General features: G+C 41.4%; 1 protein-coding gene across 1 annotated transcript; it reads left to right on the forward strand.

Moving 5' to 3' along the window:
* Nucleotides 1-384: 384 nt before the first annotated feature.
* LOC132405237 (protocadherin gamma-C5-like) lies at nucleotides 385-2,822 on the forward strand. The gene has a single exon (XM_059989922.1). The coding sequence runs from the start codon at nucleotides 385-387 to the stop codon at nucleotides 2,770-2,772; it is 2,388 nt and encodes a 795-aa protein (XP_059845905.1). The 3' UTR covers nucleotides 2,773-2,822.
* The last annotated feature ends 20,720 nt before the right edge of the window (nucleotides 2,823-23,542 follow it).

The following is a 23,542-nucleotide window of genomic DNA, read 5'->3' on the forward strand; positions in this document are numbered from 1 at the left end:
ATAAACGTTGAAAATAAAATAAATTGAGCAATAGTATCAACAACTACATTTTATGGTGTGCACCATTAAATATAGTAGAACGGTACAGCTTTAAGAACATCAGTTGTAATTGACGAAAAGAACTGGTTGTGTCGCTGTCTACCAATGAAAAACTCAATTTCACAGTTGGATCCATTGCCCCTCCCTCGCCCAGAATAAAAGTACACTGTCAACGAAGAGACAACCATTACGTGCGTTTAAATTTTAGTTTTAAGCTGAGGCGTAAAAATCTTCTGTCTGTTTAGATTCGGTATTTATCTGCATGCGTTTACTTTTTGCAGTAAGGACTTGTTCGGGATTAATTGAGCAGAAGCCTGGATTTGTAAATTAACTGAATGCGGAACAATGGCGTCCAAATCCATATTAAGCATCACTGTAATTGCACACAGTTTTATCGTCTGTGTCCCGGATCAAATTCCAGGGCAATTTCGCTATTCTATTCCCGAGGAAATGGTCGAAGGGACAATTGTTGGGAATATCGCTCAAGATTTGCGATTGAAGGTACCGACTTTGTCAGCTCGTAAATTTCGTCTCAGCTCTAATGACGGGGAACGGTACATGAAGGTTAGTTTGGATAATGGGCTTTTATCTATTTGTGAAAGAATCGACAGGGAACGTATTTGTGGGCAAGTAGATTTGTGTACTATACCTTTGGAAGTAATGCTGGAAAATCCATTAGAGGTGTATCGCGGCGAAGTGGAGATTCTTGACGTAAATGACAATTCTCCTACATTTCGGGACACACATATTGCCTTACAAATATCTGAAGCCATTCCACCGGGGGTACGTTTTCGACTCAAGAGGGCGGAAGATGTTGATAGTGGAATGAATAGTATCGCGAATTACTCAATCAGTTCGAGTGAGTACTTCAGTGTGAAAACACGGAGAACCGAGGAGGATATTATAATCGCTGAGTTGCTGTTAGAGAAACCTTTAGATCGAGAGCTACAATCATCCTTTCAACTGGTGCTTACTGCTGTGGATGGTGGGAATCCTCAGAGAACCGGAAACGCTCAGATTCTCATTACAGTACTGGACTTCAATGATAATCACCCTGTATTCGAGCATGATGTTTACAGGGGCACTATTAATGAAAACGCACCAGAAGATACCGTTGTGTTAAAAGTTAAAGCAAACGATTTGGACGAAGGGTTGAATGCAGAGCTAACATATTCTTTCAGTGATGTTATTACTTTGCGAAGAATGCGTAATTTGTTTTCCTTGGACCCAAAAACTGGAGAGATTCGAGTCAAAGGGCCGCTAGATTTTGAAAAATCAAACAGCTATTCACTCGATATTCAAGCTGTTGATCACGGGTCACCTGCGCTGACGGGATACTCGAAAGTGCTGATCAAGGTAACTGACGTGAATGACAACGCACCCGAGATAAAAGTGACATCAGCCACAATCCAAATCCCGGAAAATGCTACGCCCGGAAATTTAATCACCTTGATTGATGTTATCGATCGTGATTCTGGAGAGAATGGTCAAGTGCGCTGCGAAATAGCACAGAACGTCCCTTTTATGCTACACAGGTCGTCCAATCATTATAAATTAATTACAACTGGAACGTTGGACCGTGAAACTGTGTCAAATTATAACATACTTATTTCGGCCTGGGATTTGGGGTCACCGTCACTGTCAACAAATGTAACCATCCATATCGTAGTTACAGATATAAATGATAATGCCCCACGCTTTGCTGAATTGCCCTACAACTTTTATGTAACTGAAAATAACTCTCCTGGTACTCCTATCTTCGCAGTAACAGCTTCAGATCCTGATCTGGAGCAGAATTGCTATGTTTCTTATTCCATTCTAGACAATTACATTCAAAACCTGCCAGTGTCCACGTACCTGAACGTTAACACGATGAACGGCACCATTTACGCTCTGCGCTCTTTTGACTATGAGGAACTGAAAAGTTTTCAGATCCATGTTCAAGCCCGTGACGCTGGAGTGCCACCGTTGAGCAGCAGCGCTACTGTGAATGTCATCATCCTGGATCAAAATGACAACGCACCAGCGATTGTTTCACCTTCAGAGCATGGTGGATCATCAGCCGTGGAAACCCTGCCCCAGTCAGCGGCTCAGGGGTACTTGGTCACCAAGATAATGGCCACTGATGCAGATTCTGGTCAGAACGGGCGACTCTTTTACCAAATGGTGAAAGCTACTGATCCCAGTTTGTTTATTATCGGTCAAACCTCTGGTGAAATCAGAACTGCGCGTAAAATCTTGGAGGCGGATCTCAACACACAAACTTTGACAATCTTAGTGAAAGACAACGGGCAGCCAAGCCTATCGAGTACAGTTACCTTTCGCATCACAATTTTGCAGAATAGCACCGAAACTCCCACTAAAAGCAGTAATTTAGTAAGAAATTCAGAATCTTTTTCCGATCTAAATCTTAATTTATTGGTTATTTTCAGTTGCACTTCAATTGTCTTTCTTCTGATTATCATTGTGCTTATCGGGATCAAGTGTAAACAGGACAGAGATAACCCCCAAGGGTATACATCCCCCACTTATTTTTACAAACGTGGGGATATGCAGGACACTTTTAATCGAAGGTCTGCAATGGAGGAAACTTTACGCTATCCTGGTCCGGACCAGGTAGTCCGCATGCCAGGACTGCCTCAGTTATCGGTCTGCCTGTCTCCAGAATCAGCGAAAAGCGATTTCCTTTTCTTGAAGCCTTGCGTCCCTGTCATCTCTCAAGCCGAATGCTAAGTTACAGAGAACTACAACAGCAACTTATGCTTATTTTATGTGTGCTTACTTTTGTTTATATTCTGAGATGTAAGATACTGGGGTAAAGTATTTCAGAACATATTTCTTTTCTTCAACTGTTTTTGTAATTTTCTGTTGACGAAGCGTATAGTTGTAATAATGCTGAAAGAAAATTTACATCAACCGGAATTCCCCTGTCTGCACGTGGCATCTGTTACCTTCGGAGAATCTTACCAGCTGTTAATGAATGACATTTTCAAATGGTTTGCTATTCAGTCGGCAGTGAAAAAAGGTAGATAACACTTGGATTCATAGATAGATAGATAAATAGATAGATACTTTATTCATCCCCAAGGGGAAATTCAACATTTTTCCAGTGTCCCAAACACTTATTGTAGCAAAACTAATTACATACAGTATTTAACTCAGTATAAATATGATATGCATCTAAAATCACCCTCCCAAGAAGCATTAATAAATAGCTTTTAAAAAGTTCTTAAATAGTTTACTAAAGTGCATTGAGTGGTAACTTAAGCTCAGTCCTAACCCCAGCACTTTAACATGTCTTGCCCCTGGTGGTTGAATTGTAGAGCCGAATGGCGTTGGGGAGTAATGTTCACTTCATCCTGTCTGAGGAGCATTGCATTGACAGCAACCTGCCGCTGTAGCTGCTTCTCTGTCTCTGGATGGTGCTGTGCAGAGGATGTTCAGGGTTTTCCATGATTAACCGTAGCCTACTCAGCGCCCTCCGCTCTGCCACCGATGTCATACTCTCCAGTTCTGTGCCCACGACAGAGCCCGCCTTCCTTACCAGCTTATTAAGACGTGAGGCGTCCCTCTTCTTAATGCTGCCTCCCCAGCACGCAACCACAAAGAAGAGGGCGCTCTCCACAACTGACCAATAGAACATCTTCAGCATCTCACTACAACCATTGAATGACGCCAGCCTTCTGAAGAAGTACAGTCGACTCTGTGCTTTCCTGCACAGGGCATCTGTGTTGGCAGTCCAGTCTAGCTTCTCGTCTAACTGCACTCCCAAATACTTGTAGGTCTTAACCTGCTCCACAGATTCTCCATTAATGATCACTGGCTCCATATGAGGCCTAGATCTCCTAAAGTCCACCACCATCTCCTTGGTCTTGGTGATATTGAGACGCAGGTAGTTTGAGTTGCACCATATCACAAAGTCCTGTATCAGTTTCCTATACTCTTCCTCCTGACCATTCCTGACACACATATGTGTACATGATGTTGTGATATTTTGAAAATTGAGATAAAAATGCGTTGACACATTGAACTGTGTTCTAGATGAGGTAATAGCAAGTTACAGAATAAATCCAGAGGCAAATATGTAGATGTTTTTATAAGAAGGGCCAAAAATATACTGCAGCCCCACAGTCGATTGTTTCCTTCGTTTGACATGCGTGCTGCTTGTCAGAGCAAGTAAATTTAATAAAGAATTTAGTTGCACACACAAAATGCTGCCTGGCCCGCTGAGTTCCACCAGGATGTTGTGTATGTTGCTTGGATTTCCAGCATCTGCAGATTTTCTTTTGTTTGTAAAGAATTTGGTGTTGTATTAGCAGTGCATACGATTGAGGGATAACAAGGGGTAATCACTGATATGGACAGGCCATATTTGACACCGTAATAATTTTAGTGATCTCGGTATTTAATTTTTTGATTTCTATTTCTAGTCAAACAGATTTCAAAGTGAATGGAATTTACACAATAGTCAACAACATTTCATTCCCCACAATTTTTAAATTCTTTTTAAGGAGCTCTGTATGTACTTCGGCATCCGAATGCAACTCCGTATCTATAATCCGGTCGAAGTGCGCAAAGCATGCCCTTCCTCCACCTCCCTCCCATGGCCCCGTCCAACGATCTGCGTCGCGGGGAGAAGTGATTTGTATACAACATTTCTATTCTAGTCCTGAAGCATATTAATTTGGATAAATCCCTGTGGCTTGATCCAGCGTTTCTGGGGATATTTTGGGAAGCTAGAGGGTACATTGCAAAGGCCTAGCGGAGATGATACACAGTTTATTTTTGTCAAGTCTGAGGTACAGGCAGGTGTTTTATGATGCACCTATATTTAAATGACGTTTCAAGAGCAACCCAGGGATCTGCAGGCCAGTGAAAATTTCTGATAGGAAATTGACAATGGGGTTTTCTGAGGGCCAGGATCTGCCAGCATTTGCGTTGGGAAGAATTTAAGGGAATAGCTTGTTTTTGTGCTTGGGATGTCGTGTCGCACTAACTTGTCTGAGCTTTTTGAACACGCGCTGAAGAAGACGACGAAATCAGGGTTGTATATATTATCTGCTTAATGTTTAACAAGGCCTTTGACATGGATCGTTATAGTTGTTTAGACTGAAAGGGTAAGTCACATAGGATCCAAAACGAGTTAGTCAATTGGATAAGTAATGACGAAGTGGAATGATTCGGAGGGTGCTAGTGGAGGGTTGTAAATTATATTGGTGGTCTGTGATCAATGGAATGTCAAAGGTATCAGTGCCGAATTCATTCGAATTTGTTATTTTTATCTACTGTTTGCATGAATATATTGTTTACACGGTTAGTATGTTTCTGGAAAATATCAGAAAAGGCAATGTACTAGAGAGTGAAGAATATTGTCTAAGCTAAATTCAATGTCTTCTAGACAAACTGTGCCGGTGGTCCAAGAAAGGTAGATCAACTGTAAGTTAGACAAGTGCGACCTGTTTCAATTTGTTCCATTAAACCAGGAAGTGGGTGCACATTAATCCATGAAAATCTGAAAAGCTTCATAGAACAGAAACCTAAAGGCGCAGGTATATCATTGCTGAAGGTAAAGACAGCGGTACACAGTGTGTGTGTGTGGGGGGGGATTATTTAGTTTATTTACGTTCATAAGCTACTATTTAGACTACTAATTCGGTACGTTATGTTGCAACTCTGCGGTTCGTTGGGGAGACTACACTTATAATATGCTGTGTCATTTATGTTGGGCAACTAACGGAAAGCTATCAATAGCTGGTAATGGTACAGAAATATTTCACAAGGTGCTACCAGCACTGGAGGGCTTATGTTATAAGGTGTGGCTGGATAGGCTGAAATTTTTAACCAGTAAGTTAGGAGTCGGAGCATTGACCTTATGACGGTGTATAAAATCAAACTAAGACAAATAAGAGTAGCGTTCATTGACATATTAGTCGGCATTGATATGTTCAGCCAAAGAGCTGATCTTGGAGTTGTATTACTCCCAGATTCTAATAGAAGAAATTGGTCATCGCAATGTGGTGGTTCTACATTGGTGAAACAAAAGCAGATTGCGTGATTGATTGCAGTGCACAGGCGTTCAAACATGCATCCGGTAGTTAACCACGTTGATTCGATGTTTCATTAACACGTTGACCTCTCTGAATCTGGCTTTCCGCATCGTTTCAGCAAGGCAAAGGCAAGACAGCAAGACTGAGGAGTAACACCTCATCTTCCAGTTGGGAATGTTTCAAAATTTAATTTTGCATTAATTTTGTTATTTATTTCTAGCAGTCTGAATCAAAGCTGGCTATTCTTGCCTGTCATTATTTTCGCTTGTATTGTTCACTATATATTTCTATGATTTATAGGTGCACATTAGAGAACGATGTCCTTCGTTCTCCCACCTGACTCCAGGCCTTACTGCTTATAGATCCTAATTCCACCTGCGTGTTTTAACTTCATATTTCTCTATACGGAACTCATTCGGGGCATGTACAATGAGGCTTGAACGGTATTAATATCTTACCTCCACCTCCCCTTCTGGCAGCTCATTTCCATTACCCATTACAATTGTGCGAAAACATTCCTCTCAGTTCCCCTTCAATTCTCAGAATAATTATAAAAGCATAATGCTAAAATGTGTAAATTTGAAATAGAAAAAAACAAGGTAATTTAAGACATTGAAATTTGTTATCTAGCATACAGAAATAATACAGAATGTTTACATTTAACAAACTTGATGTGGTCACAAATTGAATAGGAGCTTGGTCAAAATGAACCTGGCCGTTTGTGAGTGTGAATTTATGCATGGTGATCTTGTTTCTTAGCAGAAAGGATTTTGCTTAGTAACATGACAGCCATAATGATCAAGTATGGTTCATTCAGAGAGCGGGAAATATCTGAATCTTTATCCGATTTAGACTTGGGCGCAACTATTAAATAAAAATCACATTGTACATTTTCAGAGCAGTGTGGTTTTCGCTTTGATAATTGAATACTGCGCAATTTCTGCTTAAACCACTTCAAATAATTTAAACATTTATGCTGGTATCACTACGCACATTTTTGAATGCTCAATATATATTTTGATTTTCGTCGCTCACGTGAGAATCAAAGCCCTTGTGTTCTACATTTTAACTGGTTGTTACACCAAAGATATCATTGAAGATTGTTAGAGCTACGGCAATTTTTCGGAGATGACGTGGTGTACTTAAACACGCATATTTAATGCCAGAGAGTATAAATTTCCTGTTTTGAGAATTGTATGTATCTGAGGAAATTATCCCATCAACATGTACGATGAAACCTTGGAAACTATTGACCATAATTAGCATGCTGAAATAATTATACTATTCGGAGATGAGGTAGACATTTACGCATTTTAGCTCAGTCCATTACCTATACTAGGAGCATTGTACCATAGAACCATAGACCCATAGAATATTACAGCATAGAAGCAGACCTTTTGGCCCTTCTTGGCTGTGCCGAACCATTTTTCTGCCTAGTCCTACTGATCTGCACCTGGACCATATCCCTCCATATACCTATCATCCATATAACTGTCCAAGTTTTCCTTTAATGTTAGAAGTGATACTGAATTTACCACTTCATCTGGTAGCTCATTCCTCAATTCCACCACTCCGTGTGTGAAGAACCCCACCCCCCGAATGTTTCCCTTAATCTTTTCACCCTTCACCTTTAAGCCATGTCCTTTGTTTTTTTTTCCCCTCCCAAAACCACAGTGGAAAGAGCCTGCTTGCATTCACTCTATCTATACCAATGATAACTTTATATACCTCTATGAAATCTCCCCTCATTCTTTTACGCTGCATGGAATAAAGTCCTAACCTATTCAACCTTTGTCTGTAACTTAGTTTCTCTAGTCTTGGGAACATCCTTGTAAACCTTCTCTGCACTCTTTCAACCTTATTTATATCCTTCCTGTAATTCGGTGACCAAAACAGCACACAATATTCCAAATTCGTCCTCACCAATGCCTTATACAACCTCAACATAACATTCCAACTCTTATACTCAGTACTTTGATTCAAAAAGCCCAATGTACCAAAAGCTCGCTTTACTACCCTATCTACTTGTGACGCCACTTTTAGGGAAATTTGTATCTGTAGTCCCAGATCCCTCTGTTTTACTGCACTCCTCAGTGCCACTCCATTTTCCTTGTATGTTCTACCGTGGTTTTTCCTTCCGAAGTACAATACCTCACACTTGTATGTATTAAACACCATTTGCCATTTTTCAGTCCATTTTTCCAGCTGGTCCAAATCCCTCTGCAAGCTTTGAAAACATTCCTCACTGTCCACTACACCTCCAATCTTTGTATCATCAGCAAATTTGCTGATCCAATTCACAACAAATTACAAAACAAAATCCAGGGTTTCAGAGAAGGGGGAAGAATAGTAATAATTAAGCAAATACTTGGTACGGCAAAATTAACTTGGAGATTTAAAAGTGCACCATGTGTCTAAGAAATGTATAATTGAGGAGACGAGCGGGTATGTAGTTCCTTGATTTGATTTCTCATATCCCATCTGACGTACCAAAGAATATCGGCGGAGCACTCCACTGTAGTTTGGACAATGTCTATCTCTTCTTCACCAAAGATCGAAAACAAGCACCTTCTTCAATATCACAAACAAGAGAAAATCTGCAGATGCTGGAAATCCAAGCAACACAAACAAAATGCTGGAGGAGCTCAGCAAGCCAGGCAGCACCTAACTACCCTACTAAAGCACACCAGGAAGGGAGAGGTGTCCGAGAGTTGGAGATATGGGTCAGCGGGGTGGAGGTCGGTGTGCCAGGCTGCTGCAGCGACTCCCTTGACTGTGGTCGCGAGGTTAATATTAGTTCTCCTTTTCTCTAGACCTGCCAAAGGATTTCGGCCTTTGTGTGTTTACTTCCATAAATGCTGCCTCGCCTTCTGCGTTCCTCCAGCATTTTGTCTGCGATTCCCTTCAATATGTGTTGTTTTATAGGATCCTACTGTTTGCAATGGGTTATCGCCTTTGCTCTCGTCCCTTTAAAATGACGTACAGAGATACAAATTCTGTTTTTTTTTTGTCTGACGCAGATATTTATTTAATGATCACCATCCTGTTCCTACCGCCAATCCATCAAATAAAGAGTGCGAACAGCTTGGAATCTCAAGTTAGAAATTAGATCAGTGAATTCAACGAGGGGGAGGACCGTAAACTATTTACCCTTTCAATACACTTTAAATTTAGGTCTGCGAAACTTTACTCCATCTGACAGCAGCATGTGATTCCCGTTCTTGACATGGCGATTCTGTTTCTCAAAGAAATCTCACTGGAAAACATCTTGGGGAAAATTCGAAATGGCTTCAGTTGTCGGTGGTATCAATCGTGCTATGCTCTTATACCCCCATATCAGAAAATTAACAAGCAAATTCTCAAGAATATCCATTCAGGTTGGGTGAGACTAGAACTAGATTTCATGGGTTAAAGATTAAATGTGAATCATTTAAGGAAAACATAATGGGGAAATTCGTCACTGAAAGATTAGTGCGAGTGTGGAACGAGCTGCCAGTGGAAGTGGTGGATGAGGGTTCGAAAGAAGTATTTGGATAGGTCCGTCCTTGTGAGGTGTATAGGCGATTATGATCCAGGTGTAGGTAAATGGGAATAGGCAGATTAGAGTTGGGCACGTACTCGATGTGCCGAAGGGTACCGTTTCTGTGCTGTAGTATTCTATGATTCCAACATCTGCTCCGAATACTAAAAAAAGTGCTACTGCTTGTGTGAGCTATACACAAGGAAACCTGCAGATGCTGGAAATTCAAGCAACAACCACACAAAATGCTGGTGGAACACAGCAGGCCAGACAGCATCTCTAGGAAGAAGCTCTGTCAGCGTTTCGGGCCAAGACCCTTCATCAGGACTGACTGAAAGAAAAGATAGTAAGTGATTTGAAAGTAGGAAGAGGAGGAGGGGGAAATGAGAAATGATAGGAGAAGACCTGAGGGGGGTGGGGTGAAGAAAAGAGCTGAAAAGGTGTTTGGCAAAAGGGATACAGAGCTGGATAAGGGAAAGGATCATGCGATGGGAGGACAAGGAAGAAAGAAGGGGGAGGGGAGCACCAGTGGGTGATGGAGAACAGGCAGAGTGCTGGGGGAGAGAGAGAGAGAGAGAGAGAGAGAGAGAGAGAGAGAGAGAGAGAGAGAGAGAGAGAGAGAGAGAAGAGAGAGAGAGAGAGAGAGAGAGAGAGAGAGAGAGAGAGAGAGAGAGAGAGAGAGAGAGGAGAGAGAGAGAGGAGAGAGAGAGAGAGAGAGAGAGAGAGAGAGAGAGAGAGAGAGAGGAGAGAGAGAGAGAGAGAGAGAGAGAGAGATGAGAGAGAGAGAGAGAGAGGAGAGAGAGAGAGAGAGAGAGAGAGAGAGAGAGAGAGAGAGAGAGAGAGAGAGAGAGAGAGAGAGAGAGAGAGAAGAAGGAGAAGCAGTAGAAGAAGAAAGAGCAAAAAAGGAGGGAGGAATATACTAAATCAGGAATGCGTTAAGAACGGGAAGAGGGGCATTAACGGAAGTTAGAGAAGTCAATGTCATGCCATCAGGTTGGAGGCAACCCAGCGGTCTACAAGGTGTTGTTCCTCCAACCTGAGTGTGACTTCATCTTGACAGTAGAGGAGGCCATGAATAGACATATCAGAATAGGAATGGGACGTGGAATTAAAATGAATGGCCACTGGGAGGTCCTGCTTTCTCTGGCGGACTATGGTTGTTTGTAAGAGAGATAAGAAACTGTAACTGTCAAAGACGCGAGAACATCCTCAAAATGTTGAATAGAATTTTGTTGTATACTCTATACCAGTCTGCGTTTCTCAAGCTTCAGCATTGTAAAATTAGAATCTTCTTGTTCCGAAATATAATCTGACTGGTAACTGATGCTGCCAATTTATGCACATTTGTCATCTGAGTGAATAGGTAGACCTGTTTAACAGCTCTAGACACGGTCTAAAACCTCGGGTATCGTTTATTTGTCCGAAACCTTAAAAAGAGGTTTAAAATTTAGCTCGAAGTTCTGAAATTTTAGAGCAACACCCCATCTAAATATATCACGACCTTCGATGCTAGACGCTGTAAACAAAATTAAATCGTTAATTTTATCAATAATTGCGTTTTATGTTCGGAAGACTTATTTAGCATTACAGTGCAGCTTTAAGAATAGCTTGTATTTGTTGAAAGAGCTGAGTTTGTCGAATGAGATGTTGAAACGCAAACATTGATACGTCACCCGGCCCACATCCATAATAAAATGCCAGAATTGACGGAAAGACTAGCAGTGCCTGCATTGGAATTGTTAAGATGAAATGAGAAATATACATCGCATGTTTATTTAAGTTCTGCAGTAAAATATATATCTACTTATTATAGTATATGGGTGAAGGTGTTTGCCGCCTAATCTTACAGAGGTCAAGTTATAAATGTTGATTGTATGTGGAACAATCGCTTACCTACTGACGAGTGCTTTCATTGCGAATGCTTGCGTAATTCACCTGTGTGCAGCGGGTCTAATTTTCTGTTAGATTCGTTATTCTACGCCGGAGGAAATCGAATAAGGTGCATTTGTTGGGAATATGACTCAGACTTTGGGATTGAAGAATCTGTTCGTAAATTTTGGCACAGGTGTGATGACGGAGGAAACTTAGTTTGGATAGTGAACTTTTGCCTATTTGCAAAAGAGTTGACAGGGAATATGTTCGTGGGCACGGAGATACGTGTACTTTACCTTCCGAAATAATACTGGAAAATCCGTAAAGGGTGAATCGCAGGTAAGTGGATATTCTTGCTGTAAATGACAACTCCCCTATGTTTCGCAGCAAAGTGTTGCCTTGCAAATATCTGAAGCCATTACAGCTGGGGTACATTTTCGTCTCGAGAGAATGGAAAACCCTGACATGGCAATGAACTGCGCAATCAATTCGAGTGGATACTTTGGTCTGAAAGCTCAGAGAGCTGAGGGCGGGCTGGGGTTTGCCGAGTTGTTGTTAGTGAAGTCCTCGGACCACGGAGCTGTAGTCATCCCTTCAGCTAATGCTTACGACTGCAGATAGTGAGAATACTTAGAGATCCCGTACAGCTTAGATTCTCATTATGTACTGTACTAGGCTTAAGTGATAACCTATCTATATTCGAATCTGCTGTTTACAAGAGCAGCATGAAGGAAAATGCACTATAAGTGCGTTAGTGATGAAAGATAACGCAGATGATTTGGACGAAAGGCTGAATAGGAACATGAAATAATCTTTTCCTGGACTAACCTCACGAAGAGTCCATGATATATTCTGTTTGGTCCAAGATACCGTGTAAATTCCCACCGAAATGCCGTTAGATTTTGAAGAAAGATATAGCTATTCACACCATATTCAAGCTGTTGATCACGGGTCACCTGCGATTACAGGACACTCGAAAGCGCTGATCCAGGTTATTGACGAGAAAGACAAAGCACACAAGTTCATAAATTACGTCACCACCAACAACAACCATATCCCGGAAAGTTCTCCGCCGTGACCGTTAAGTACCTTGATTTATATTATCGTGATTCTGTTGCGCTGCGAGATACCAAAGTATGTCCCCTTTATGTTGCAAACATCAGTCAAACATTATGAATTAATTACAACTGAAATGTTGAACCGTAAAACCGTGTCTGAGCATAAACTATCAGTTTCAGCCTGGGATTTTAGGTCACTTTCACGGTCAACAAATAAAACCATCATAATGTAGTTACTGATATAAACAATAACGCCGCACCCTTTGTTGAAATCTCCATTCAACATAGATCTGATTGAAAATAACACTCCTGGCGTATCTATCTTCGCAGTGACTTCAACCGATCCTGAACTGGAGCAGAATTCCTCTGTTAGGTACTTCATTCTGGACAATCTTATCCAAAACTTGCCACTGCACACTTCCCTCAGCATTAACTCCATAAACAGGAGTATTTATGCAATGGGATCTTTTCTCTGTGAGGAACACAAGAACCTCCAGATCTATGTTTAAGCTCGTGATACTGGAATGCTCTCGATTTGCAGCAACGCTGCGGTGAATTAAATACACTGGATCAAAATGACAACGCTCCGGGAATTGTTTCACCTTCAAAACAATGTGGATCATCAGCAGTTGAGTTCCATCACCAGTCCGCGGGTCCGATCTACTTAGTCACAAAAATCATGTCTACAGATGCAGAGTTTGGTCTGAACGCGCGACTAAGTTACCGAATATTGAAAGATACTGAACCAAGCTTTCGGTCAAAACAACCAGCGGGCGAACTACTGGAGAAATCTAAGCAACACTCAAGCTGTTGGAGACGAATCTATTCATACAAACCTTGGTCATCTTGGTGCCTATCCAGCGCGGTTACAATTCACATTATGTTGCGTGGAGAATATCCCAGAAACAAAGGCCAAAAGTGTCAATTTAGTGAAGAATGCTGATCTAAGTATTCATTTATCGGTTATATGTTGTTACCCTTCCATTGTATTTGTTCTGATTATCATTTTGTTGGTTGGCATCAAGTGTAAACAAGACAGAAATATCACCCAAGAGTATACTTCCCAGGTATTGTTACACAGGTGGACACGTTTAATCGACAATCTGCAGTTGAGGAAACATTACACTATAATAGTACTGCCCATATAATCTACATGCAAGGACAGCCTCAGTGCTCAAACTGTCTGAATCCTTTTCTTGTAGCCATGCGGCCCTGCCAGCTCTCAAGCCCAATGCTAAATTGCCAGAATGCGTAACGGGAGGAGCCGCCCATTTACTTGCAGTTATTTTGAGATAGCCAGTAATGTACTATATTCCGATTTGATTATATCACAAATATTCCATTTGTGCAATGATGTTTATTTCAGTTAAGGTGTATATTTGTTGAAATGTTCAATATTAACATTTCCAGCCAATGGAAGCTAACCAGCTGAGAGTGGCATCTGTGGTGCCACGCCAAGAATTCTACTATTCCACATAGTATGGCTTCAGAAATAATTTGTTATTGCCCAGCGTTTCCAGGGCTAAGATACAACAAGTAAGAACAGAACACTATTTAGTCATGAAATAGCAGAGCAGATGAGGGAGAAATAGGTACAACAAAGTGAAAATTTCTGATATGATCCGTGAAGTTGTTGAATCCTGGAAGAATCGTAACTGCTAGATTGAAATAAAGCTTCACTTTTGGTTTTGGTTCTGTAGAGTGTACTGCATGACGTTTTGAAATATTCCCGGTCCATGTGAAGTGATCTGTTCTTATCCTCCACAGTGCAGCTCAGACCAGAAAAACGGTTTCCATGATTATTGCGTCCCACTTAACCAGTTTTGACATTCAAATTAATTAAAAAAAAATCCTACAAGATTTCGGCATCAAACAAATGTTCTCCCTTCTTCCCCCATTATAGTGTTTCAAAGCTCTCACTCCTTATTTACCTCCCTACTAACTACTGCTTAATATTGCACGTTCAAGTAAAGGGCAGAATATGCGCTGATTTTTTTTTTATTACTGCTTCCTTGTTCACTGCGACCAGCATTTTTAGGCGAAGCGGTAACTTTTTTGGAAAACTTCACAATATATCCAAAGACATTGTGAATAAATCACCTCGGCCTGGTCCAGCGCTTATAAAGATATCGTGGTAAGATTAAGATGAAATTGCTAGGGCCCTGACAGATGTACTTCCAATTTGTTGGCCCTGTCAGAAGATTGGAGGTTGCCATTTATTATGCTTTTATTTAAGAAAAGCTGCAAATGCGAGTCAGGTATTTGCAGGCCCGTGAACCTAACACCTGTTGTGGGATATTTCCCATGGATAATTCTGAAATACCAGATGCACCTGCATTTGGAACGAATGACTTTATAAGGGATTACTCGTATGATTTTGTGCGTGGGTAAATGTTGTGTTACGAACAGGGCAAGTAAGAAGATCGACCATGGTTGGGCGGCCGATCAGTCTACGTTCGTGGTAAATTCGGGAAGGTTAAATCACATGGGATACAGGGTGAGCTAGTCAGTTCTATGCAAAATTGACGAGGCGAGGGAATCAGAGGTGCTAATAGATGTATCTTATTAAGTTTCGAGGCCTTTTACCAGTGTTTTACATAGTGATCAGTTTTATTATTTATTAAAGCGATTGGCAGTAAAATGTTGTTAATGCAATTAATAAGTTAACGGAGAGCATAAAAATTGGTAGCGAAGTCGTTAGTGAAAAGGGTTATCTAAGAGGTTAAGAACTGAACTAAGAATGTGGGCAAGGATACCAAAGAAATGCAGATTTAAGTTGTACAAGTGCGGGTCACTTAAACCAGGGCAAGACTTGCTCAGCGGGTGTTAATACTCTGCAGGGAGCTGCAGAACAGCTCCGCATCTCCTTTAACGTTGTGGAGGTAGTCTGTGGTTCAAGATAGAGTTTGGCGTTATTACCTTGAATTGATTACAAGAGTTAGGATGTTATGTTTCAAAGATATTGCACATTGGTGAGACCGCCCTGTGTGTCACACTTATTACTCCGTTATGAAAAGACTATCAGTAAGTTGGAAAGTATGCACAACAAAATTCGCAAGACTGTGAGTCTGGGATTGTGTGATAACGAGAGTTTGTATGGACTGCAAGATTTTCTCCGGTGGGAAGAAGACTGGAGGTTAAAGTCCTAGATTTATCTCAAGTTTTTGATGCACTCACAAAGGGAATAGTTAGACTAATTTTCTTAGGGAAGGGGTGGGTTAAAGAGGATTGCATATATTTAAGATGAAAGATGTAAGACCAGAAGGCAGCTTCTGTACGTAAAGCATGGTGAGCGCATGGAAAGAGCTGTCAGAGCAAGTGCTGCAATAGAGTACAATTTCAGTACTTTCTTCGCATTTGGACAAATACATGGATGAAAGTGAGAGGAATAGCGAGATATGAACCAAACACTGGCAGACGGGAGAAGCTCGGGTGATCACAAGAGCATAAGATAGTGGAGCAGAAGTAGGCCATTCGGCCAGTCGAGTGTGCTTCGCCATTCAATTATGGCTGATTCAATTCTTCTAATCATCCTCACTTTCGTGTCTTCTTCCCATACCTGATGATGCCCTGACTAATCAAGAACCTATCTATTTCTGTCTTAATTGCACCCAATGACTTGGCCTTCCCAGCCGCTCGTGGCAACAAATTCCACAGATTTACCGCTCTCTGGCGAAAGTAATTTCACCGCATCTCTGTTCTAACTGGATGTTCTTCAATCCTGAAGACGTGCCCACTTGTCCTAGATTCCTGTACCATGGGAAATACCTTTACCATATCTAATCTGTTCCAGCCTTTTAACAATTGGAATGCTTCCGAAGTCCCAAGTCTATTTGCATCTCTGCATTTTGAATTCTCTCCCCATCTAAGGAAAATTCTGCTCGTTTTTTCCTTCCACCGAAGTGCATAACCATACATTTTCTGACATTGTATTTCATTTGCCACTTCTTTGCCCTTTCCCCTAAACTATTTAAGTCTTTTTACAGGCTTTCAGCTTCCTCAACACTACCCGCTGCTCCACCTACTTCATATCATCGGCAAATTTAACCACAAATCCATTAATAGCATCGTCCAAGTTATTGGCATACCTCCTAAAAACCGCAGTCAGAACACCGACCCCCGTGGAACTCCACTGGTAACTGGCAGCCAGCCAGAATAGGAACCCTTTATTCCCACTCTCTGTTTACTACCTATCAGCCAATGCTCCAGCCATGCCACTAACTCCCCTGTTATTTCATGGTCTCTTATTTTGCTCAGCAGCCTCATGTGCAGCGCCTTGTCAAAGGCCTTCTGTAAACCCATGTACACCACGTCTAATGCATCGCTTTTGCATACCCTGCTTGTAATTTCCTCAGAAAATTGCAGTAGGTAGGTCAGGTAGGATTTTCCTATCAGGAAACCATGTTGGCTTTGGCCTATCTGGTTATGTACCTCCAGGTATTCCATAATCTCATCGCTAACAATCAATTTCAACAACTTCTTAACAACTGATGCCAAGTTAACAGGTCTATAGTTTCCTTTCTGCCGCCTCCCACCCTTCTTAACTAGTGGAGTAACATTTGCAGTTTTCCAGAATCTGTGAAGACAGGTGCAAAATGCGCATTCAGTTCCTCTTCCATCTCTGTGTCTCTCATTACAATATCTGCAGCGATATTTTCAATTGGTCCTATATCTACCCTCAACTTTTACGCTTTATATACTTAATACAAGGCTTTCAGTATTTTACTCGCAAAGATGAGTTGAGATGGAAGACGAATTTTCGAGATGTATCACCACATAACTCTAATGCAATGATTTTGGTTTGCGCAAATTTGCCATCTTACTTACCTCGACTCTTCTGGATGTGGCCTCCCGACTGTCACAACGGGGCAAGATCAAGGAAGAAATCTCGTCTTGCAACTTGAAATCTTCAAGTATTCTGGACCCAGAATTAAGTTATCTACTGTGTGATAAGCCTCAAAAATCAGTATGTATCAGATTTGGCAATCCTTGCTTGTCATCATTTTGGCCAAAGGTATATTTTTACAGAATAAATTTGCATCGAATCATTTTGTTGTAAAGAATAAAAATCAACCATTGCCCCAAAACATCTGGCTTATCTATACTGGTCCCATTTGGCTAATTTAATTCCCTATCCTCGAGCCCAAATTCGTCTCGGAAGTTGAATTTATAGACAATGGTATTATGCTTCTTCTCAGCGAGGACTCTCGTCAAAATTCATTGTAGGAGTAGGAGAGAATCAGAATCAGAATCAGGATTATTATCACCGGAATGTGACGAGACATTTGTTAATTTAGCAGCAGTAGTTCAATGCAATCCATAAACTAGCAGAGAGAGAAAAAAAGAATCGAATAAAACATAGTAATAATAATAAATAAACAAGTAAGCCAATTATGCATATTGAATAGATTAAAGAAGCGTACAAAAGCAGAGATACTGTATATAAAAAAGTGAGCTTCAAAGGCTTCAATGTCCATTTAGGAATCGGATGGCAGACGTGAAGAAGGTGTTCATGAATCGCCGAGTGAGAGTCTGGGCTTCAGGCTTCGGTGCCTCCTACCTGATGGTAACAATGAGAAAAGGGCATATCCTGAGTACTTTGTAGGGTAGTATTCAAGGTGAAGCTGACTAGATTTACGACCATCTAAAAAAAGCTTCTTTCAGTCCTCTGCGGTGGCCGCTCCAGATTAGACCGTGCTAGACCGTGATGAAACCTGTCAGAATGCTCTCCACTGTACAACTGTAGAAATTTTGAGTGTATTTGTTGACATTCCAAATCTCTTCGAACTCCTAATAAAGTGTAAGCCGCTGTCTTGCCTGTTTTATTACTACATCGATATGTTGGGACCAAGTTAGATCCTCAGAGATCTTGACACCTGGAAACTTGAAGCTGGTTGCTCTCTACTCTTCTGATTCCTCAATGAGGATTAGAATGTGTTCCTTCATCTTACCCTTCCTGAAGTCCACAATCAGCTCTTTCATCTTACTGACATTGAGTACCTGGTTGTTGCTGTGGCTCTACTCCACTGGTTGGCATATCTCATTCCTGTACGCTAGCTCTTCACCACCTGAATTTCTAACAACAATGGTTGTATCGTCAGCAAATTTATAGATGATATTGGAGCTATGCTTGGCTAAACAGTCATGTGCATATAGAGATAGAGTAGTGGGTTAAGTACACATCCCTGAGGTGCGCCAGTGTTGATCGCCAGTGAAGAGGATATGTTATCACCAATCCGCACAGACTGCGGCCTTCCGGTTAGGAAGTCGATGATCGAATTGCAGAGGGGAGTACAGAGGCCCAAGTTCGCACCCACGATTGTGGGAATTATGGTATGAAATGCTGAGCTATTGTCGACGAACAGCATCCACACGTAGGTGTTCGTGTTGTCTAGGTGGTCCAACGCCGTGTAGAGAACCACTGAGATTGCGTCTGCTGTTGACTTATTTTGGCGATAGGCATATTGCAAAGGGTCCAGGGTCCTGCTGAGGCAGAAGTTCAGTCGTCCTAATCAACCTCTCAAATTATTTCATCACTGTCGATGTGAGTGCTACCGAGTGATGGATATTTAGGCAACCCACATTATTCTTCTTAGGCACTGGTATATTTTTTGCCTTTTTGAAGCAAGAGGGAACTTTTGCCCGTCGCATTGAGAGGTTCAAAATGTCCTTGACTACGCGCCCTAGCTGGTTGGCCCAGGTTTTCAGAGACTTACCGGGTGCTCCAACGGGACCGTCTCCCTTGCGAGGGTTCGCTCTCTTAAAAGTTATTCGAACATTGGCTTCTGAGACGGAGATCACAGGGTCATCAGGTGCAGCAGGGGTCTTCACATCTGTATAGTAGTTGTGTTCTCCCTTTCAAAGAGTGCATAGGAAACGTTATATTCATCTGGAAGTGAAGCATCACTGACATTCATAGCATTGGATTTCACTTTGCGGGCATTAATGACTTGCTGATCCTGCTAGAGTTTCGATGCATCTGATATGGCCTCCAAACTCGTTCGAAATTGACTTTTCGTCCTTGAAATAGTCCTCCGCAAATCATACCCGATTTTCTGGTACGTGCCTTCAGCAGACGACATACCCCGTGGTTCAACCACGGCTTTTGGTTTGGGAACGTCCATTAAGTCTTTGGAGGCGTACACTCATCCACACAGGTTTTAATAAAGTCGGTGACAACTTTAGCCTATTCAACCAGATTCAAAGACGAATCCCTGAATACAGTCTAGTCTACTGATTCAAAGCAGTCCTGCAGGTGCTCAGGTGCTTCCCCTGTCCATATCTTTTTGGTCCTCACAGCTGGTGCTGCAGTCTTCAGTCACTGCCTCTACTCAGAGCATTCATTCAATTAATGCATCCAATCCGAATTATCCCGACTAATTTCAACTTTTGTCTGCAACGATCCATCTAATCACATTCAACATTTTCAAAACAATGTATTGTTATTCTTTCCTTTATAACTGAATAGTTTGCATTTATTTGTTCAAATGTGTTTATTCAATGTAAACACTCTGTGCAGGTATAATTGATTTACAAGCAAATTTGGGATCAGCCAGAGTAACGCAGTTTCATTTGTCGTAAAGTAATAGATTTATAGTAAAGTACAGCACAGAAATAGGCCCTATACTCCATGCCGAACAATTTAAACTGCCTACTTCCATTGACCTTGAAACCATAGTTCTCCATAACTTGAACGTCCTGTACGGATCCAAACTACTCTTAAACATTGAAATCGAAGTTGCATGCACCACATGTGGTGGCAGCTCATTTTACACACTCACCACACTCCGAGTGAAGAAGATTCCCCTCTTGTTCCCCTAAAGCTTTTTACCTTTCACCCTTAAATCATGAGCTCTGGATGTAGTGCCTCCCAACTTCAGTGGAAAAAGCGTGCTTGCATTCACCGTATATATAACCAGCATTATATTACATACCTCTATCAAATCTCCTCTCAAACTTCTACGTCCGAAGCAATAAATTCCTAACCAATTCAATCTTTCCTTATAACTCAGGTTTTCCAGACCCTGCAATATTCTTGTAATTTTTTCTCCGTTCTCTTTAACACTTATTTAAATCTTTCCTAAGAGTAGGTGACAAACATGCACCATAATACTCCAAATTAAACCTCAAAATAAATTATGCAACTTCAAACTGACATCCTCAGGTACTCAATACTTTGATTTATTAAGGTTAATGTCACAAAAGCTTTCTTAACGACGCTATCTACTTATGACGTCGAATTATGGACCTGTATTTTCAGAGCTCTTTGTTCTAAAACACCTGTCACTGCCCCAACGTTCACAGTGTAAGATCAACCCTGGTAGGTCCTTGCGAACTACAACACCTCACACTCGTCTGGCTTAAATTCGACTTGCCATTTTCAGTCCATATTTCCAGCTGATCCAGACCCAACTGCAAGCCATCCGCGATGTCCACTACAACCTCAATCTTTGGGTCAACAGCAAATTTGCTGATCCAGTTAAGAACATTATTGTCCTGATCGTTGATACAGATGACAGAAAACAAAAAACAACGGGCTCAGCACCGACCCTTGCAGGAGCCCAGTCAGAGAGGCAACCATTTACTCGCACTCTGGCTTCTCCAACAAAGCGGCTGTCAAAACCAATTTACTATTAATTTACGTTAATTCCGAACGAATGCATCATCTTGATTAACCTCCCATGAGGGACCTTGTCAAATGCCTTACTAAAGTCCACGCAGACATCTTCCACTGCATTGCCTTAATCAGCTTTCTTGCTAACCTCCTCGAAAAACTCTAAAAAAATCGATATACATGACCTACCACACATGAAGGCATGCTAGATATCCTCAATCTTTCCATGTCTGTCCAAATTCTTATATATTCGGTCTCTCAGAATACTTTCGAATAACTTTCCCACTACTGGTGTTAGGCTCAGTAGCCTATGATGCTCAGGTTTATTTTTACAGCCTCTTTTGAAGAGGGGCCAGCTTTTTGTATCCTCCTTGACTCTGGTACCTAACGTGTCGCTGAGGGTGATTTAAGTATCTTTGTCAGCGCCCTGGCAATTTCAGCACTTGCCTCCTGGAGGCTCCGAGTGAACACATTGTCAGGTCCTGGTAATTTATCCACTCTCATTTTCCTGCGAATAGCAAACAACTTCTCGACTGTAATCTGTATGCAGACTATGAAGTCGATGTCGCTTTGCTTCACTTCTTTGGACTCTGTGCCCTTCTCATGAACAAATAAATATTCCATAAAAATTATCATTTAAGATCCCCTCCATCTCCTTCGGCTCCACACATGGATTGCCATTCCGATCTGCCAGAGGATTAATTTTGCCCCTTGCAGTCCTTTTCCTCTTAACACATCTGTAGAATCCCCTTGGATTCTCCTTCATCCTGTTTGCTATGGCATCCTCATGCGTTCTTTTTGTTCTCCTGCTTTTTTTCTTCAGTGTTCTCGTGCATTTCTTATACTCTATAAGCATGGTATTTGTATCTTCCTGCCTATTCCTGCAAATAACCTCTTTTGTGTTTCCTTTACCAGGGCCTGAATATCTCTTAAAAACCAAGGTTACGACCATCTGTTGTCTTTTTTTTTCTTTTATTCTGACAGGCACATGCAAGTTTTATGTTCAGAAAGTTTCACTTTTGAAGACCGCTCAGTTACCAAGTACACTTTTGCCAGGAACGATCATGCCCAATTCACACGTGCTAGATCCAATTTAGAATATCAACCTGAACACAAGACCTATCTGTTTGCATATTTAGTTTGAAACTAATCGCATTACGGTTTCTAGGTACAAAGTGTTCCCTAACACAGAATGCTGTCACCAGCCCTACCTTGGACCGCAAGTTCCTACTGATCCTGCACACTGCTAAGAGCCTTAGCATTAATACTATATTCTGCTATCATATTTGACGTACAAAATTGACCACTTCACACCAATCTGTGTTGAACTGCATCTGCCACTTTTCACACAGTTTTGCACCGTATCTATGTCCCGCTATAAGCTATGACAGCCCTGCACACTATTCACAAAGCCTCCAGCCTTTGTGTTATCAGCAAACTTAGTAACCCATCCCTCCATTTCCTCATCCAGGCCATTTATAAAAATCACGAAGAGTAAGGGTCCCAGAACAGATCCCTGAGGCACATCACTGTTCACTGACCTCCATGCAGAATATGACCCGACTACAACCAATCTTTGCCTTCTGTGCGCAAGCCATTTTTGGATCCACAAAGCAATGTCCCCTTAGATCACATGCCTCCTTACTATCTCAATAAGCCTTGCATGGGGTAACTTATCAAATGCCTTGCTGAAACCCTTATACATGACATCTACTGTTCTTCGCTCATCAATGTGTTTAGTTAAATCCTTAAAAAATTCAAACAGGATCGTAAGGCACGACCCGCCCTTGACAAAGCCATGCTGACTACTCCTTATCATATTATACCTCTCCAACTAATCATAAAGCCTGCCTCTCAGTTTCTTCTCTGAACCATGAAGCAAGAGTCACTGATGTATAATTTCCTGAGCTATCTCTACTCCCTTTTTTGAATAAAGGATCAACAACTGTCCAAATGGAAAGAAGAGAACGGAATTTACTGTTGAAATGATAAAGAAGGTGAAAGGGGATTGGGTAGAACAAAAGGAATATGTCCGATATGATCAGTACAGTTGGGTGAATGTGGCAGGAATCAGAAGGGATGGGACGAAATGGAGATTTGTTTTCGTTTTTGATTATGTGTAAAGAACGGCTAAATGTAGGCTTTGGGATATACACAGTTGTGGTGAAAGGATTTGCCTCATTTACATTTTTACCGCATAGAAAAAGAGTAGTCTCCAAGTGTGTTACCACCCACTCAACCAAATTTGTCATTGAAAACAATTTAAACCTGTTCCAAAAAGATACCGTGCCCTCATCAACTTAATTGTCTGCATTCGCAACCCAGCATGTAGAACAGATTGCCTTGCGGAATATTGATTCAGATGAAGTATTTTGACAAGCAGTTTGAATAC

The sequence above is a fragment of the Hypanus sabinus genome, chromosome 15 (genome assembly GCF_030144855.1).
Source record: "Hypanus sabinus isolate sHypSab1 chromosome 15, sHypSab1.hap1, whole genome shotgun sequence".
Lineage (NCBI taxonomy): Eukaryota > Metazoa > Chordata > Chondrichthyes > Myliobatiformes > Dasyatidae > Hypanus > Hypanus sabinus.

Excerpts from the sequence above, each read along its gene's own strand:
- LOC132405237 (XM_059989922.1), top strand. The coding sequence starts at position 385 with ATGGCGTCCAAATCCATATTAAGCATCACTGTAATTGCACACAGTTTT.